We start from the raw sequence: 19,685 nt of genomic DNA on the forward strand, positions 1-19,685 counted from the left end.
GGAATCCCAGGGGGAGGGGAGGGGAGCGGTTCACCCCAGGACACATGCACCCCCTCCAGGGTCCCCTCTGCAGATCGTCCCAGCTCTCCGGGTGCAGAGCCCCCAACCCCGGTAGCCAGCTCCTCCGGGCCCCGGAGCCGCCTGGAAGCCCCCGTCGGCCGCAGGTCGAGAACGTGCTTCCCAGGCCGGGGAAGGTGCCCGCGCCCTTGCCCGCAGCGCCCCGCCCCGATGCCCGGCCCTGCGCCGCGTCCCGGCGGGGGCGCCGCCGCGCAGTAACCCGGAAGTGGCGGCGGCGGCGGCGGCGGCGGCGGCGGGCGTGCGGAGCGGGAACGGGAGCGGGGGGCGGCGCGCACGAGCCGGCCATGGCCGCCGCCGCCGCCGGCTTTGTGTGCCGCGCGCGGGCCCGGGCCGCCCGCGCCTCGCCTGGGCTCCGGGGCCGCCGCTGACCCGCCCGGGCTCCGAGCGCCGCGCCAGCCGGGCCGGCCCCGCCTCCTCCCCTCCTCCGCCTCCGCCTCCTCCTGCTGCCGGGCGGGCGGGCTGCAGCCGCCCTCCGCGCTCGCCTGCCCGTTCCCTCGCCGCGCGTCCGCCCTCCGTCCTCCCGGGCCAGCCAGCCAGCCAGCCAGCCGGGCCGGCGGCGGGCACCAGGCCGTCCCGATGCCCGAGCCAGGCCCCAGGATGAACGGCTTCTCGCTGGGCGAGCTGTGCTGGCTCTTCTGCTGCCCGCCCTGCCCGAGCCGCATCGCAGCTAAGCTGGCCTTCCTGCCGCCCGAGCCCACATACACGGTGCTGGCGCCGGAGCAGCGCGGCGCCGGCGCGTCCGCCCCGGCCCCGGCCCAGGCTACCGCCGCCGCCGCCGCGGCCCAGCCGGCACCGCAGCAGCCCGAGGAGGGCGCGGGCGCGGGGCCCGGTGCGTGCAGCCTGCACCTTAGCGAGCGCGCAGACTGGCAGTACTCGCAGCGCGAGCTGGACGCCGTCGAGGTCTTCTTCTCGCGCACGGCCCGGGACAACCGGCTCGGCTGCATGTTCGTGCGCTGCGCGCCCTCCAGCCGCTACACGCTGCTCTTCTCGCACGGCAACGCCGTGGACCTGGGCCAGATGTGCAGCTTCTACATCGGCCTCGGCTCCCGCATCAACTGCAACATCTTCTCCTACGACTACTCGGGCTACGGCGTCAGCTCGGGCAAGCCCTCCGAGAAGAACCTCTACGCCGACATCGACGCCGCGTGGCAGGCGCTGCGCACCCGGTGAGCCCGCCGGGGTCGCCAGGCCTGACTTCCAGTGTGGGGAGGCGGGGTGGGGGTCTCTTGGGGCCCCTGGGGCGGCCTGCCAGGAGAGGGGACCCTCCTCCGGGGCTGAGGGCCAGCGGAGAGCCCCCTGGCCGCCGTAAATTCGCTTTTCTTGTCCCTCCCTGGCTTGCTCCCACCCTCTCCAAAAACCGCGCCAGCCTTCAGGTTCCTGGAGAACTCGGACTCAGAGGATTTTGCCTGCTTTGGCTCGCCTGTGTGTCGCCGGCCCACCGGCTGGGTCTTTTGTGGCTCCGGTCACTGCGAGTGGCAGCGTGTGGGTGCTTAAGTACCGGGCAGAAAGAAACAACTTGGTTCGTGTTTCGTTTGTACGAGCTTTGAAGTGACCTTGGGCAAGGCACATGGGTTTCTAGACTCAGTTTCCTTCCCTGTAAAGTCAGTGGGTGAGACTGGATGGCCTCTAAAAGACTTTCTGGTTGTAAAGTGCGGGCAGGACAATGTCTGGGCAACCTTGGAAGCAGCTGGAGGGTCGGGTGGAGCGGGGAGTTTGCCTCCTGGTGGGGCAGAGTAGTGGCACTGTGGGGCAGGAAGTTAGCTGGTAGCTGTGGGCCTGGCACCTTCCACACGGCCTCCATAACAGCCCAGGATAAGTTCGAAACTTGCAGGGGCTGGGAAATCTCTGACCTTGAATTAGCATTCACAGAAGGACTGAAAAGTGTTTATGGTGGGCCATCTGTGAGCCAGGCACAAACTGGGGCCATGGTTTAGGGGTTAGACCTGGTTGTTTTATAACAAGCAAACCAAAAACCTGACTTTTATTCACTATTAGACAAAAGTCTGATACATGGGCAGGTCAGGTTACCTGTTTGTGCTCCAGTTTGGGTATCTGTGACCTTTCCGACCTGCCTCATAGTAGTGATGGTGAAAATAACCTGAGGCCATGTCTATGATGAGATTTGATTTCTTCAGATGAAAGAGTCCCCAGAAGAAGTACACCGGGCATTGTTGTCGCCATGGACCCTTCTATAGTTTTTATCTAAAACCTGTTTGCTTGGCTTTTATGCACATCACCAACGTTAATGATTTTTTTTTTTTCATTCGTACTCACGCATATGTTCCTAAGTGACTCCTTGCCTGTCTGGGAAAATGGCTTGTCCAACAGGGAAGTACTTAGTATTTGCTCTACGTTGCAAGTTTATGCCCTCCTGAAATCCTGAAGGGGACGCCCTCGTTGGGATTATAGCTTTTCGAAAGTGGCTTAGGCAGATGAGAATGTATCATATGCAGATGCATTGGGTCAGAGTCTGTAAGTAGTTAAAAGCCACCTGTTCCAGTAAAGGGTTTCAAAAGTATGTGTCACACACAGTCGATAGCTTGCTAGAATTTGCTGTTGGCAAAGGTATTAAAAATAAGGTTGGCATTAGATCTTTAAAATTTGAAACATGAAAATCCTACCTTGAGTAGATTTTTTAATTGAAGAGTTTCCATAGAACATTGCTCCTGTGTGTGTGCATGTCTACATTACAATGAAAACCTTTCACATGGCTGACCCTTTGCCCCAAATATACAGGTGTGTCTGTGTTACAGCATACGTGGAGCGTTGTTATTTCCTGGAAACTTTTTTTTTTTTTTTGGTCATATTTAGTTGAATTAAGGGGCGTTGTTTTGGATTATGTTGAATTATCTGATAGTGTATCAGTTGAATTAAGGGTAATTGTTTTGGATAATTTTGAATTATCTGATGGTATGTCTAAAGATTGCCCATGATTTATTTAATGTTATACCAGAACTCATATCTAAGTTAATTTATTCACCTGTAAAATAGGTTAGAATTTAAAGGCTGCATGCGAAGCTTAGAATTTGAAGGAACCTTACAGATCCTCATGTCTCGTGCTTTTCAAACTGTTTTGACTGTAACCTCACAGTAAGAAACACATTTTACATTTTGATCAAGCACACATACATGTCTGTATCTACATACCTGAAGCCAATGCTTCACAAAACAGTGATTTTTCTATGGGCAGCACACATAGCAGAATATGTTGTTTTATTTCCCCTTTTTTTTTTTTTTTTTTTGAGACGGAGTCTTGCTCTGTCGCCCAGGCTGGAGTGCAGTGGCGCCATCTTGGCTCACTGTAAGCTCCGCCTCCCGGGTTCTCGCCATTCTCCTGCCTCAGCCTCCCGAGTAGCTGGGACTACAGGCGCCCACCACCGCGTCCGGCTAATTTTTTGTATTTTTAGTAGAGATGGGGTTTCACCGTGTTAGCCAGGATGGTCTCGATCTCCTGACCTCATGATCCGCCCACCTGGGACTCCCAAAGTGCTGGGATTACAGGCGTGAGCCACCACGCCCGGCCTATTTCACTTTTATAAAAAAGAAAAAAAAAAAGATGGTTGTGAATTGCTAAATTTATTTCCAACTCATGTATGGACACTGCTCACGTTCACCCAGCTCATCTGACAGGAGGATAGACTGGCGGCAAATCAGCAGTAGGTCTCTTGACTACCAGTTTAGTACTCTTGCTACGGCACCATTGCCACGGTAATCATATTTATCAGATTCTTCAAGAGGTGCATTTGTGTGTCTTGGTTATTCTGCTGACATAAGAGTTACCTAATTCTGAAGCCAATCAGCCCCTCAACCACTTTCCTCTTGCTGTTCAGTATGGTTCTTCTGCTCTTACTTGCCTGGAACATACCCTATTCTCTGTTCTTTTACAGCTTAATTCAGGTCAGTGCCATGGCAGGAATGCCTTCCATCCCATGTACCCATTCTTCTGTTACTGGGTCAGACTCTGTTTTCCACCGGCCATCCCCCATGTCTTCTTTGGGTATCTTTATCTTTCCTGCCCTCCTAGTTAACCACACTCCCCAGGACACTGATTGGAGAGCTTGCCTTGTTCTGAGTCATCTTCATCTCTGTACTTAGATTATTCCCCCAGGAGGACTGTAAAGTGCAGTGCCCTGCAGGCCCCAAAGCCCCACACTCAGGACTTTGCCCCACTCTTCTGCTCACACCTAGTCTTTTGTATCTGCCCTTCTGTGCTAGGAACAATGGATCCTGACTGGATCTTAATTGGATTAGGAGACCCTTTGTGTTCTCTGTGCACCTGGTACTCAGCCCCTTTGTTTGAGTTATCACAGTGTTGCTATATCTGTTATTTAACTGTATCTCCACTAAATTGGAAGATCTCTGAGGGCAGGGACACTATGTCTTCTCTATTCCTGACAGTTGGCAAAATGTCTTAAAATAATAGGCACTCATTGGTATTTGTTGAACGAATTGCACATAATGGGTGCCTCATAAATAAGTGGGGTAAATTTAATTTTTCCTAAGTTGGACTCTTACAAGTACTTGGATCTTATTTTATCTTCAGGGTTTAATTCCATGGGTACAACCATAGACAGAAAAAAAAAGGGCCAGATGTATTGGCTTGAGGCGTGATCCACTTTGTATTCATTGTATTGGTGTTCTTTTGACACTGAAATGTCTGTATTGAAGAGAAGAACAATACTAACCCATCCTTTGTATGTCTCTACATCTTTTATCCATTACCTATTTGTGCCAGCTCCTGCGCATGCTAGAGTGAGCTGTCCAGCCCTTGAAACAGATGTAAATACTACCAGTGTGCAGACCCCTCATGCATGGATAAAGACAGTGAATCCCCCCAGATGATGAGTATTAAGGTGGGCACATAATCCAGAGCAAGGGTTTCAGGAGGAAGTAGATTTGGTAAGAAAGGTGGTTGTTGCTGTTTGGCCAATAGATGATTATTTTAAACTCTTGAAAAGTTACTGAAAAGAGTGTAGCGGAGAGGCAGGGTTTGAAGGAGCCAGGAAGAGTGGCATGAACAATGAGGAGAGCTCATTGAGCATGATGGAAAGCCCCAAGATCAAAACTTGTTTTACGTTTGCATTACTGGTAAGAAATATAAGTATGTTGTGAGTACAAACAAGTGAGGGAATGAATTGAAATCACTTAGACATATCTGCGGAAAAGACACTGAAAATCAGGGTCACCTTATTGGAGTGTATTGTTGTCGCTTGAGTTGGGGAAGTAAAGTGATTGATCTGTGCAGGAACGGTTGCCTATTGGTTAAGGTGGGAGTAGGCAGACTCAGCCTCCTCAACACACATCATTCCAGGGGATCCTCTTAGGGCTGAACAGTTTTAGACTGTGTGTGCACAAGTGGCACCATGACTCAAGAGACAGTGAATCAGACTGATTTGAAACTATAAACCCAAACAAGCAAATAGCCCGAAGAATGAGGTGTAAAGGAGGCAGAGTATTTTAGCTGAAATATTTTAATCTGGAGAAACAGGAGAGTGGGACTCTCCTGTTTGGACATTTGTAACTCAGGTGTCTGCTGATGCCATCCACAGAAGTCATCTTTGATCCTTCTTTTTGATGCTGGTGACAAAAGCTGTGGAGGAGAGAGGCGTTTGGTAATGTAGGCAGAGAAACGTTGATACAATCAGAGAAAGCAGATGCAGAGAGAAGAAGATATATGACTCTTCAGTGCCTTTGGTACAAAAGGCAAATTACAAAAGACTTAATATTTCATTTATTCCTTCATTTGAACAGTAAACCATTAAACATAGGCTGGGTGTGGTGGCTTATGCCTGTAAACCCAGCAATTTGGGAGGCCTAGGCAGGAGGATCACTTGAGCCCAGGAGTTCAAGACCAGCCTGGGCAACATAGTTGGGACCCCCATCTCTACAAAAAATTTTTGGAAGTAGCCAGGTGCGGTGGTGTGTGCCTGTAGTTCCAGCTACCCAGGAGGCTGAGGTGGGAGGATCGTCTGAGCCCCAGAGTTTGAGGCTGCAGTGAGCCGTGATCGCGCCACTGCTCTCTAGCCTGGACAACAGAGTGAGATCCTGTCTCAAAAAACAAAACAAACAAAAAACTTCAAACTGTTAAACACACATTTATTTATGCTCTGCTTGTGCCAGACCGTGTACTACATACTCTTGAAGTATCGTTAATCCCAAGCTGTTTCTTTATGTTGTAAAAGGATGGATAGATTTCAGAGGCATTTTGAATACGTAACTATGATTTGCTGTTTTATAACTTTTGTGTTGGTGATTCACAGGATCCATAATTGGAAAATCCATGTCACAGCAAAGCTGTAGTGGCATCCTCTCAGGTTGTGGGACCCTTGAAAAACACCTTCCGTTGGTTGTGAATGGTGTTCACAGCCAGCAGTCTCAGGGTGGAATTCTCGAGTAGCAAGTTACTTTCCTGGGCATGTTGAAGTTAATAACCTAACTTCTTTGTTCTCAGTGTTCTCAGAGGGAATACTCTGATGCCACTAAGGGAAGAAAGCTTAGAATTTCTGCTTGAGTTTGACTGATTAGGGAACAGAAAAACAGAAATGTGTCGGGCGTGGTGGCTCACAGCTGTAATCCCAGCACTTTGGGAGGCTGAGGCGGGCGGATCACTTGAGGTCAGGAGTTTGAGACTAGCCTGGCCAACATGGTGAAACCCCATCTCTACTAAAAATACAAAAATTATCTGGGCGTGGTGGCAGGCACCTATAATCTCAGCTACTCAAGAGGCCGAGGCATGAGAATGGCTTGAACCGGGGAGGCAGAGGTTGCAGTGAGCTGAGATTATGCCACTGCACTCCAGCCTGGGCGACAGAGCAAGACTCCATCTCAAAAAAAACCAGAAATGTTATGAATACTGTTTGACATAAGGGGAAAGCACAATGATATTTCTACAAAGGAAATAGAATGTTGGCTTGCAATTCAAGGCAGCCGGTATGTGAACAGGAAGAATGTAACTCTTAAGAACAGACCTGTTGAAATTGAAGTAGGCATAGTCTGTTTTGGGGATCCACTCAGAGCCCTTCTCTTTGGTCCACGTTCAGCCTGTTTCCAAGTGCTCTTTTGTCATACCTGGCTCTTCCGGCTTGCCTCACCATGTGGTTCGGCAGGTTTTCTCTCTTTATCAGTACAAGAATCTGAGCTCGCACTCTACTCTCACCACAATTTACTTACCCATGGTTCTGTTTTGAGGGGCCTTGCTTTTCTCCAGTAATCCAGTTGCAAAGGATCTGACAGATGACTTCATTTTCTGTGTTAATGGGCAATAACTCCTTAATGTGTTCTCTTCCGAGCACAGTTGTTTTCATTTAGGGCACCCTTAGAGGCTCAGTCTTCTCTAAAATTCAGTCTTAGGTCAGGCACGGTGACACAGCCTCACTGAGACCTCCCTGTAGTCTCAGCTACGGGAGGCTGAGGTGGGAGGATTGCGTGAGCCCAGGAGTCTCAGACCAGCCTGGGCAACATAGTGAGACCTTATCTCTACAAAAAATAAATTAGCTGGGCATGGTGGCTCATGCCTGTAGTCTCTGAGCCCAGGAGTCTGAGACCAACCCGGGCAACATAACAAGAACCTGTCTCCAAAAACCAAAATCAAGTCTTAAAATTCTAATAATGCCATGGCATATTGGTGTAAAAAGCATTTTTTTCCCCTGCAGAAGTCACTTAAATCATACGGTCCTGAGATTACTTAGAGCTTCCCTTTAAGGTCATTCCCTACCTTATATTACTGCTTCTATTCCTCACTCTGTCTCCAAATTTAGTAACAACTCTCTTCAGTGTTGATAATCCCATATAAGACTCCAAAATCTGGCTTTAGGAATTGCAGTGTTCATTTTGATAGCAGCTTTACCCTGTGTACTGGATTTTGCTTAGGCTTGTGTTGAAACTATAAATCTGCTCTACTTTAAGAAGCCTGTGTACAGGAATCCAGAGTCTCAACATATACAGTTAGGAGATTATTATTTGGATAACAGAGTGCTTTTTTTTGTTAGGGCTGCTTTAAATAATAGGCTTTCTAATTTCATCTAAAAGATGTGATTCAAAAAAGACAAACAAAACCTTTTAGACTAGAAAAATTAGTTCTGACTCTAGCACTCCCACTAATTCACTATGTCAGTTTTGTGCAGCTGTAACAGAAGATCTGCGACTGGGTAGTTTATAAAGAAAGAGGTTTCTTCCCCAATTTCTGGAGGCTGGGAAATGCAAGATCGAGGCAATTGCATGTTTGGTGTCTGATGATGACTGCTCTGCTTCCTGGCTGGCTTCTTGAACCAAAGGCGGGAGGAAGGCTCTTGCTCAAAGCTTTCGTCCAGAAAAGCCAAAGGGCAAGCGAAGGAGGGGAGAGAGGTGCAGACTCCCTCTTTGATAAAGAAGCTTCTCTGAGATAAGGCATTATCTGTTCATAAGAATGGAACCCACATGGCCTGATCACCCGTTAAGGGTCCCACTTCTTAATCCAGTTACCATGGCAATTACATTTCAACATCAGTTTGGGAGGGCACAGGCATTCAAACCATAGCAGCCCCCTTAAACAAGACACTTCATACTTCTGGGCTTCACATTCCACTGTTTGAAACCTGGAACAGTGAATTGTGATCCAATTGCATGGCTTCTGAGGTGTTTTCTGGTAAGTCTGTGTTTTGTGACTTTTAGGGAAACCACCTAATGTTTTTGAATTTGTTTTTTCTTAACTTCACTGGGGAATACAGTAGATTCATTCTGGTACAGTGGATCTCCACCTTAGCTGTACTTTAGAATCTCCTAGGTAGATTTTTTTTAAGTGTGCAGTCTATGTATATGAGTGTGCGTGTGTGCACACACACAGCCAGAGTTGAGACACACTAGCCTAGAAATGTCCAAGAGCCAGTGAGTATATTAAGATCAGCCCCGATTATAATTTGTTAAGAGTTGAAAAAAATGGAATGTCAGAAAAGATTTTTTACACATTTATATACAGCTATCCCCCCTTACCTGTGGGGGATACATTCCAAGACCCCCAGTGGATGCCTGAGCCTTGGACAGTACCAAATCTGGTTTACATTATGTTTTTTCCTATACATACATATCTACAATAAAGTTTAATTTACAAAGTAGGCACAGTAAGAGATTATCAGTAATAGGTAATAATAAAATAGAACAATTGTGCCAATATACTATAATGAAAGTTAAGTAAATGTGATCTCTCACAGAGTATCTTGTTCTATACCGTGGATAGCTGAAACTGCAGAAAGCAAAGCAGTGGATGAGGGGAGAGTGCTGTAGATGGTTTCAGATAAAGATCTTTGGTGGCCAGGAACCCACTAGAGTAAACCATATGAAGGGGCAGTGGTTAAAAAGAAACCACATTCGTATTTGTGAGATTCCAGGGAGCCTGAAGCTCCTGCCCCGTTCCTCTCTCTCCAGCTGCCTCTCTCTGGGGTTGGCTCCTCTCATCTCCTGTCCACATGCCTGTCCCATTGCTCTTTCTACACTCAAGCCTTTTCCCTCATTCACACTCGCTGCACATCACTGTGGCCCACCCCACCTAGCCTTGTTCTGACCTGGCTGCCTGGAGCTGGGCTCTTTCATGCTCAGTTCCCGTCCTTGCTTCACCTGGTTGTACCTCCGGGTTAGTGAGGGCTGGTGTTAAAGCAATGTAAGAAATGCAGCCACCTCCTTGGAGCCTGCAGGAGGGCGCAGTCCTGAGAGAAGGGGGCTGTGGCTGTGTGAGCAAGTGGACACCTCAGGATGCTGTCACTTCTGTGCCTCCTGAGTCAGGCTCCTGCTCCTCCTCTAGTTGTGGATGGAGGGTTGCATGGAATCGTCACTGCTCTCCACTGAGCTCCCTGTGTGACACAGAGCTCAGTCTGACAAGAGAGCATCGACCTTGAAGAATAGACTACAATTAATTCCTTAAACCAGGTCAGTAGAGCGGTGACGTCATTGCCTTTTTGAGACCACGTGTGTGTGGGTGCCCATTGCAAGCCTGGAAGTGAAAGGCTATGGAAAAATAGGTCTGTTCCCTTTTGTTGACTCTGCTGTCTCCTGTCCTGCAGCTGACACACCATCCACCGTCGGGCTATGGGACTGCTGATGAGAAGTGATCTGTGGTGTGGATATAATTCTGAACAGCCTGTGGGGCAGTGGAGGTCAGCCCAGGCATCAGGTGAAGAAGGCAGGAGAAAAGAGGCAAGGGAGGGAAGATGGCCAAAACTTGATGGTGCCAGCGGACTTCTGTGTGGCTTGGGTTGGAGGTTCCTGGCGTGAAATGGTTTAATGATTTAATTCTTCATTTAGAGGGTTTACAACCGGAACTGATTCTGGCTCTTATGTCAGAGTCACATGGGCAAGGTTGTCTCAAGGGTAACCTGGGGAGAAATGTTCCCTGCAATTCTGAGCTTCCTATGATTTGTGTGTGTGTGTGTGTGTGTGTGTGTGTGTGTGTGCGCGTGTGTGATTAGGAGCATATATTTTAGAGTTAAACAGACCTGATTTTAGGTCCTGCCTGTGATGAGCTGCTTGACCTCAGGCAAGTTTTCTACCATTTCGAACCTCAGTTGAAATAATGATGACGGTTACAATAGCTGCAAACCACCTTGTCAAGTGCTTAACACAGTGCTTTCCACATAGTAAGAGGGTGGTATTGTTTAGGATTATTGATAAAATTTTTAGAGCTATAATAACCAAATGCTCAGATCGTGCTGAAAACTAGGTGCTTAGATCAGAAGGAGTGTTAAAAAAATTGCTTCTTTTCCCACTTTGTGTAGATACAAATACCCAGGTCAAGCCTTGCTTGGTGGATGTGGAAGTGGAGGAACAGTAAAGATGTTTTAGTTTTATTTGTAGCTAAGGGGAAAGTCTTTGGAATTGTTGCTTATGGCCTCAAGAGCTTTGGAGAGTGGTATGCATTAGTATTTTAAATCTGATAGCATTTCATCTACCTAGGTGTTTATATCCCCAAGGGAGATCTTTAAAGGAGAGGAAACCCTACCTGTAATCCAACACCTGCAGTTACTTTGCAAACCATTCCTGGTTTGCCCCCTCCACTTTGTACTTTTTGGAGCTGGGCAGGAATCAGAGACTTCTCTGAGCAGAGTTAGGGATGGCAAGGACCAGAAGGCAAAAGCCTGTATTGTGTGCACCATTCAAGATGTTCTGGTTGCTCTTTACTTATGGGACGATCCTTAATAGAGTTAACCTTCCCTTTTCCTAGTTGGCCAGGGGACCTGAACAGCAAGCTTCCTTTTAAAATATGAATGCTCCCATAATGCCTTGCACCTCAGATTCATGTGGCGTTTTCATAGCTCTGTGTAATGGAGCTCATTGATAACTCCCACATTATTGATTCACTTTAGAGTGTTAAAGGACCATGGCTCCCTGGTGAAATTGGAAACCTCTGTTTTCCAGGAAGTCGAGGTCATTCAGATTCAATACTCAGACGAATAGTTAACCATTGTACGTCAATTACTTGCTGAATCGCTGAGAGGAGCCTAACCTCAAGCTTACTTGTTAACAGAGCACTGTTTAAATTTCCAAAGGAAAAACGAGCATAGAGAACTGACAGTACTGATGATTAGTTTGCTCCTTCACTTTACACTTTTTAATGATTATGATGAAATCTGGGCAGTTACTTTGGGGGGAAAATGTAAAGAAGCCTGTGTTCAGAATATATCCACAAAAAGTGAGTTTCCAGAAGTTAAGTATAAATCTACTAGCTAAAATCTCTGTGATTATGATTGATAATCAGATGAGAATTCTTACCTAATCTCAGACTGTTTTTGGAGACTGTCATGGACATAACTAAACCCTGTGCAGTGATGATTATATGGATTGCAAAGGTTTATGATACTAGAACAAGAATTTTGCGTGCTGATCTCACTTTAAATAATATGATTTATCCCTATTGTCATAAATAACTCAAGGGTATTTCAATTTCTCCAGTTTTGATTGTTGTCGTGATGTTTAACTGTCACTGTTGTCCTTATAACGTGTAAACTTTATACTATTTTAATTTTAATATAACTATTAGGAAAGGACAATTCGCATGCTAATCACTTTGAAGCATGTTTTGTAGTATACAAGAAGACTGGATAAAATAAGTACGTTAAAAAATGAACATGCCATTGTAAAGGCCAAGGGAAAACTTCTTTGTGCGCAGAAGGTCTGCTGAAAAATCACTTGATAAAAAGCAGATAAAAAGGAGAACTGGCATATAAATTTATCTGTGTGCACAGGAGAAAAATTACAGAATACCCAGTATCCCAACGGGGTGCATATTCTTATATACCCTACTTCTTAGGGGAAAGGAAAATGGGAAAGTATGGATGATTTTAGAGGGATGGAAATGATTTTTAGGGGAATTTAATGGGCTTGAAGAACATACAGTGGCATGAGATAAAGTCTGTTGGATCTGCAGGACAGACAGTGTTTTGTGACAAAAGTCTGTCTAGGTGTGTTGACAAACTGCAGTCTTTCTTCCTGCAATAGGAGTTCAGTTAATGAAAACTTACAGAAGGCACCAGAAGTAATTGTTTTCTTCTTTGGTGGATCTAGATCAGAGCTGTCCAATCTTTTGGCTTCCCTGGGCCACATTGGAAGAAGAATTGTCTTGGGCCACACATGAAATATACTAATACTAGCAATAGCTGATGAGCCCTCCTGCCTCAAAAAAAAAAAAATGCAAAAAATCTCACAATGTTTTAAGAAAGTTTACGAATTTGTGTTGGGCTACATCATCCAAAGCCATCCTGGGCTGAGGGTTGGGCAAGCTTAATCTGGACTTAAGGCAGATAAGGGAACTTTAGAGAACAACTTCATGCTGTGGTTTGGGAGGGTCAGAGTTTTGGTGGGGAGGGGCAGAGAGGCTTCCTGAGGCTTCTACAGCTCGACGTGTCAAAGTACTGTGTTTGGGGATATCCATTTTTGAGCCCCAATACCATCATATATTTAATTGGAATAAATTAGTTTTTCCTACTAAAAATTCCAAGAAAACCCTAAAAAGGCTAAGAAGGTATTAAACTAAAAATATAAATGGTTTCCAATTCCTGTTTCCATCCCTGAAGCTCAGTGGGAGCTTGCAGTGCAAGGGTTCCAGCTGCCTCTGGCTGCGGCCACGGGACAGTCCTTCCACACCTGGGCCCCGGGCACTGTCAGCACAGCTCTTCATGCTCCTGTCACTCTCTTCCGTTTATCCAGGCTCCAAGTCACAGAGTCCTCTGTGGTCCCTTTCTCTTCTTCATCTGAATATCTGGTCAGCCACATGTTTCTCTGTTTTCCTTATTTTCCTTCTTCTTTCTTTATTCTGGGCTCTTGATAGCTTGTCCCGGAATTAGTACACCAGCCCGTTCTCCTCACCTCACATTCTTCTTTATTTTTTTGTTTTGTTTTGTTTGTTTTTCCAGACAGAGTCTTGCTCTGTTGCCCAGGCTGGAGTACAGTGGCATGATCTCAGCTCACTGCAGCCTCTGCCTCCTGGGTTCAAGTGATTCTTGTGCCTAAGCCTCCCAAATAGCTGGGATCACAGGCATGTGCCACCACGCCCAGCTAATTTTTGTATTTTTAGTAGAGACAGCGTTTCGCCATGTTGGCCAGACTGGTCTCGAACTCCTAAGCTCAAGCAATCCTCCTGCCTCAACCTCCAAAAGTGCTGGGATTACAGGCGTGAATCGTACATATGTTTTGTGAGTTAAGCCTGAATTCTCCAGTACAGGGGGCAGGCTTAACTCTGAGTGGTCAGCTTCACTCACTCCTTCCTCTCAGGCACCTGGACCAGTGCAGCCTGGCGGGTAATGGGTACTCATTGGATATTGGTTGAGTAAATAAACAAGTAAGTTGGTAATAACAGAGTTCACAAACTTTAGTGTAAGAATTACTGGGAGGCCTTGTTAAAATAGATGCCAGACCCCATCCTCAAAGACTCTGAGAGAATAGTTATGGAGCAGGCCCAGATGCAATCATTTTAAACCCGCAGGTCTGCTAGGGAGGGTGGGTTGTCTGTATTTTAGGAACCTGGGGACATGAAGTTCCTGAGGGAGGCAGTTGGAGACCCCACATAGTGACCATGCTTGTACAATATTACCTGCTCCTTGGAAGTTTCTGTGAATCTCCTTTGCTGAATCTCCTTTGCCGGAGCAGTAATAGTCACTGGGCAACTTGCAGTTTATATTATACCAGGGGTTTCAACATTTTTTTAGCAGTAAATATATACTTTTATAAATATATGTATATATCGTAAATATAAATATATAGTTTTAAAAAAAAAAGTTATTGGGGCCTGGCGTGGTGGCTCACGCCTATAATCCCAGCACTTTGGGAGGCCGAGGTGGACAGACCACTTGAGGTCAGGAGTTTGAGACCAGCTGGGCCAACATGGTGAAACCCCATCTCTACCCAAAGTACAAAAATTAGCCAGGTGTCATAGCGCACGCCTGTAGTCCCAGCTACTTGGGAGGCTGAGGCATGAGAATCACTTGAACCCAGGAGGCAGAGATTGCAGTAAACTGGGATTACACCACTGTACTTCAGCCTGGGCGACAAAGCGAGACTCTGACTCAGAAAAAAAACACACACACACATAAAAAAGCTATTGGTAGCTGTTGTTGGCCTCCAGGATATAGTTGCATACTCCTCGAAGACTCACACATCTGGATCACCATTTTCTTTACCCCTGGATCTCCTGCTTTCATCCCGTGTAGTGTGAATATCCTGGGCTGTTGAGAGCCTGTTCAGCAGCCCCGCCTCACACTTCCCGGCCTCTCCCTCATTGTTCTCCTCCTCCACCCTGCACCACTCTGCAGCAGCCCACACCTGTGGCCACACCTTGTACCTCGTGATCACCTGGAATGCTCTGCTTCCAGGATTTTGAATTCTGAAATACTCCTTTCTGACACATTCATATCCTGTTGGATCTGCATGTTTAACAAACATATTAAGTGTCCACTGTGGGCCAGGCTTTCTTCCAGAATAAAACAAGCAAAACCCCTGCTCTTGTGAAGCTTTGTTTCATAAGTGCCCATGAAAAACAGTAATCATAATGATTATGTGAATGATAGTTTATTATTCAAATATGATAAGTGCTAGAGGAAAACATAGAACAGGGCAAGGGCATTAGAGTACTAGAGAATGGTTGGGTTGGCTGCAACTTTTAAAGGATGATTAGGGTATGCTTCATTCAGAGAATGACACGTGGCCCCAAGCAGTGAGGGGTTAGCTATGTGCAGAAATGGGCTGAGGGACCGGGGTCCTAAGATGGGGCATGGTTGGCAGATGTAGAGATCATCAAGGAAGCCAGCGGGGGGCTAGAGCAGGGCAAGTAAGGGGTGCAGGGGTAAGAGGAGTAGTAGGAGATGAGGACTGGGAGTAACTGGGGAGGGGTGAGGGCGTTGGTCACACAGGGCCTTGCAGACCATTGCAGGGACTTTGGCTTTGACAGCAGGAAATGGAGGCCATTGGAGGGCTTTGGGTAGAGATGCGACATGATTTCACTTAGGTTTTGGAAGGATCACTCTGTGTTAATGACAAATTGGAGGAGCTGATATGTCAAGGGAGGAAGGTGAGAGACCAATTAGGATTCAAATGCAGTATTTTAGATGAGAGATGCTGGTGGCTTGGGCCAGAGTGTTAGCAACAGCACTGGTGAGATTTTGGATGTATTTTAAAGGCGGAACCAACAACAGTATTTGCTGATGCAGAGTGGGGAAGGGGAGTGTCAAGGATAACGCCAAGGATTTTGGCTTGAGAAACAGGAAAACTAGAAACTGAGACTGATTTTTTTTCTTTCTTTTCTTTCAGTTTCATTAACTTTTTTCTTTTTGTGGAGATGGGGTCTCACTGTGTTGTCCAGGCTGGAACTCCTGGGTTCAAGCAATCTTCCTGCCCCTGCCTCTGCCTCCCTAAGTGCTGGGATTACAGGCATGAGCCACCGTGCCTGGCAGAATTGCTGTTGATTGAGATGGGGAGGGCTGTGAGTGGCTCAGGATTGTGGGGCAGGGCATAGATCAGGAGTATTGTTGAGCTGTAGGTGCTCATCAGACCTTTAAGTGGAGATGTAGAGTAAGCAATAGAATATAAGTCTAGAGTTCAGGAGTGAGGTCTGGGCTAGAAATAAATTTGGGAATTCTCCCTTCAGAGAAAGAAAGGCAATTAAGCCAAAAACAAACCTGAAAGAATTGGCAGTTTTTCCTGGGGTAGACCTACCTCTGCTTCTGTGCCAAAATCACCCTGTAGGCGCTCTGCTCATCTGGCTCCGTAGCATCTTTGATCAGTGTTGCCACCAGGCCTTTAAAAGAACCCAGTGTTGAGGATCAGATGCTCGCATGAATCACTGAATGACAGGTCTCTGTAGGAGAGAGCATCCTGACATCAGAGTGTGACATCAGGTTGTGGGTTGTGGCTCTTTGGTCACTTCCTGTGGCTGGAGAGTGATCGCTCATTTCCCCCGAGATTTCTTTCCAGCACCCAGAAGAGCAGCAGGACAGTTCCATGCTTGCTGTAGCAGCCCCAGGCAGCCCGCAGGTGATTTCCCATAGGAGGCTCTATGCACTGCAGTTTTGCCAGAGGTCTTGTCATTACTGCATGCTTCCTGGCTTCCACTAGATTATTTCCAAAAAAATCCCTCCTACTGACTCGGTGTGGACTAGTGTTTCTTGATTTGTAAAATGTGAGAGAACCATAATTACTTTGGCAGGATTAAGTGTGGTGAAGATTACAGTTTTAATTTGCATAATGCCTCCTGCCTGTCTGTTTTCCTGTATTTCCTCTCTGAACTGAAAATGGGACCAGTTTCTTGGGGACTTTTGCAGGCATTGGATCTTCTGAAACCCATTCTTGTATTATTTTTGAGTTTTCCTCTTATTTACATTTGCTAAAGAACTGCAAAGCTAACTAACTAACACACCAAACAAATGGAGTCTGTATTTCTCAGGACTTGTCCCTTCATTTGCAACTCTTTTTTGAAAAGTTCTAGGTAGAATGAAAGACTGCTGCCTGTATATTTATGAAGGAAGAAAAATGCCATGGCCTTTCTTTGCTCTTAACCTGCTTTTCTGCAGTCGTCAGATGCTGGTATCCATTAGCCCTCCTGCACCATTCATATCTCTTCCTTGCCAGCAAGACAGACTTCCCATTCTCTGTCCCCATAGTTCTAAGATTATGCCTTTGTTCCAGCCCTTATCCCCTGGTCCTTTGGTTACTGATGACTGTACCTGGACTCCTCTGTTGGAATGTGATCTCCTTGAGGACACAGGTAGTATCTAACTCTTTAGACTCACCCGGAGCCCAGTACAATAGTTCTTGTGTCGAAGGACTGGGTAGAATCACTGTGAGAGGTAGGATTTGTAGTGAGAGCTCTTTCTTTTCAGGTTCAGGATGTAGGGCCTTCATTTCCTTTGATTCTTGGAATGGAGGCATCAGTCAGGTGGCTGGTGCAGCCCCAGCTTCCTGCTGAGGTTCCTCTCTAGGCATGGATGTGAATGTGTAGCCCAGCCAAGGAAGGGCAGAAGGAGCCATCTGGGCCCAGGAAACAGCCTGCCATCTATCCTTCAACTGCCTGGGCTTCTATATAGAAGACAAAGCTTATTTTCTTAAGAGCAGCCTTACCTGTCTGTGGGTGAGGTCCAAGAAGAGTAATAGAAGTGCTCAGAGGAGAGGGGGAATGTTTGTTCTTGTGGTGTGTTGGGGAGGAGTGTGTCCATCTGTTGGTGTAGTACAGCCCTCCATATGTGGATTGACAGCCATCTCATTCTAATATGTTTTTATAATACTTGGGAAAAGTGACTGTGGTTGTTATGGTTGAAGGATATGCCTGTACTTCAAGTGTCACTTGATAATGAAAATGCAGAATTCAACAATTTTTTTCTAAATCTATAGTTTTACTGACTGCCTATCTATCAGCTTCATCTCCTCGGATCCATGAGACCTGTGCATTTGCTGTCTTTTTGTTACTTTGCCATGTTGTTTATTAAAAACAAAACAAAACTTTATAATGGAAAAATCTCAAATTATATACAATGTACAGAAAATATTAAGATAAATTCCATGGTGGTCTCATCACCTGCCGCAACTATTAACATTCCACCATTCTTACAGCATCTACAGTTCCACTCACACTCCACCCCCAGCCTATTATTACTACTTTGTAAGTCTGTGTTTTTTTTTTTTTTTTAAGGAAAAATGTGCATGCATTGAAATGTACAAATCGTAGCTCTCTTAACTTCCTAGCAGTGTTTTCTTTCCACCCACAGCAGCTCTCAGGCGCAGTGATGAGCCAGCCGCAGAGCCAAGCTCTCCTTGGTGTGCCGTGGTAACGGTGTCCTGCCGTTTTTGGGATGTGGATTGCACTGTGAGAGTATGGTTAAGGGAGGTTGTGGATAAATTTAATACGAAGTAGTTACCAAAGGAAAGCCATTGAGGTCTTCTTCATTTTTTTTTTTTTTTTTTCAAAATCAGTCTTAGAAAGGAAAACAGAAAGAAAGATAGGGAACTCCAGGAGTGTGTCCCATTTATCCAGAATTAGTGGTACGCCATAAAGAGAGCCCGGTCTGGAGCTGGGAGAACAGTGGTGTTCATTAATATTGAGGTACAGGCCGGGTGCAGTGGCTCACGCCTGTAATCCCAGCACTTTGGGAGGCCAAGGTGGGCGGATCACGAGGTCAGGAGTTCGAGACCAGCCTGGCCAACATAGTGAAATTCCGTCTCTACTAAAAATACAAAAAATTAGCCAAGCGTGGTGGCAGGCGCCTGTAATCGCAACTACTCGGGAGGCTGAGGCACGAGAATGGCTTGAACCTGGGAGGTGGAGGTTGCAGTGAGCAGAGATCGTGCCATTGCACTCCAGCCTGAGTGACAGAGCGAGACTCCGTCTCAAAAAAAAACAAAAACAAAAAACATTGAGGTACACAGCTGTATGGCCTGGGTAGTCTTATAATATCTTTGGGTCTCATTGTCTCCATACACAGACAGACAGACAGACAGACAGACAGACACACACACACACACACACACACACACACACACACACACACACACACATATATTTATTTATTATTTTTCTTTTCTGAGACATGGTCTTGCTCTGTCACCCAGGCTGGAGTGCAGTGGCGCAATCATGGCTCATCACACCCCTGACCTCCTGGGCTTGAGTAGTCCTCCCACCTCAGCCTCCTGAGTAGCTGGGACTACAGGTGCAGGGCACCACACCCGGCTAATTTTTGTATTTTTTGTAGAGAAGAGATTTTTGCCATTTTGTCCAGGCTGGTCTTGAATTTCTGGGCTCAAGCAATCTGCTTACCTTGGCCTCCCAAAGTGCTAGGATTATAGGCGTGAGCCATCACGCCCAGCCTGTCTCCGTTTATAAAGTAGGCAGTTTGCATTAGATTGTAGTTCTGGTGTAACCAGCATTCCTTGAACGTCTGTTTTATGCTAAACACATTTCACACATTACATAATTTTAATCACCACCCATCTGTGAGGCACAAACTGTTGTTGTCTCCATTTCACAAATGTAGAAACTTAGGACCAGGATAGATGAATGATTTGTCCCAGGTCACACCATGTTAAAAGGTGAGCCAGGATTTGAACCCAGGCAGCCTGACCCTGGAGCCCATGCTCTAAAATTAGAAAATATTCACTACATG

General features: G+C 46.5%; 1 protein-coding gene across 1 annotated transcript in view; it reads left to right on the forward strand.

The window, feature by feature from the left end:
* Positions 1 to 419: 419 nt before the first annotated feature.
* The window catches only part of ABHD17C (abhydrolase domain containing 17C, depalmitoylase), a 60,170-nt gene continuing 40,904 nt past the window's right edge, over positions 420 to 19,685 (forward strand). The window contains exon 1 of the mRNA XM_009250098.4: positions 420 to 1,244. Coding sequence (XP_009248373.2) covers positions 655 to 1,244 — 590 coding nt within the window. The 5' untranslated portion in view covers positions 420 to 654. The remainder of the gene's footprint in view (positions 1,245 to 19,685) is intronic.

Source organism: Pongo abelii, chromosome 16 (assembly GCF_028885655.2).
Source record: "Pongo abelii isolate AG06213 chromosome 16, NHGRI_mPonAbe1-v2.0_pri, whole genome shotgun sequence".
In the NCBI taxonomy this organism is placed as follows: Eukaryota; Metazoa; Chordata; class Mammalia; order Primates; family Hominidae; genus Pongo; species Pongo abelii.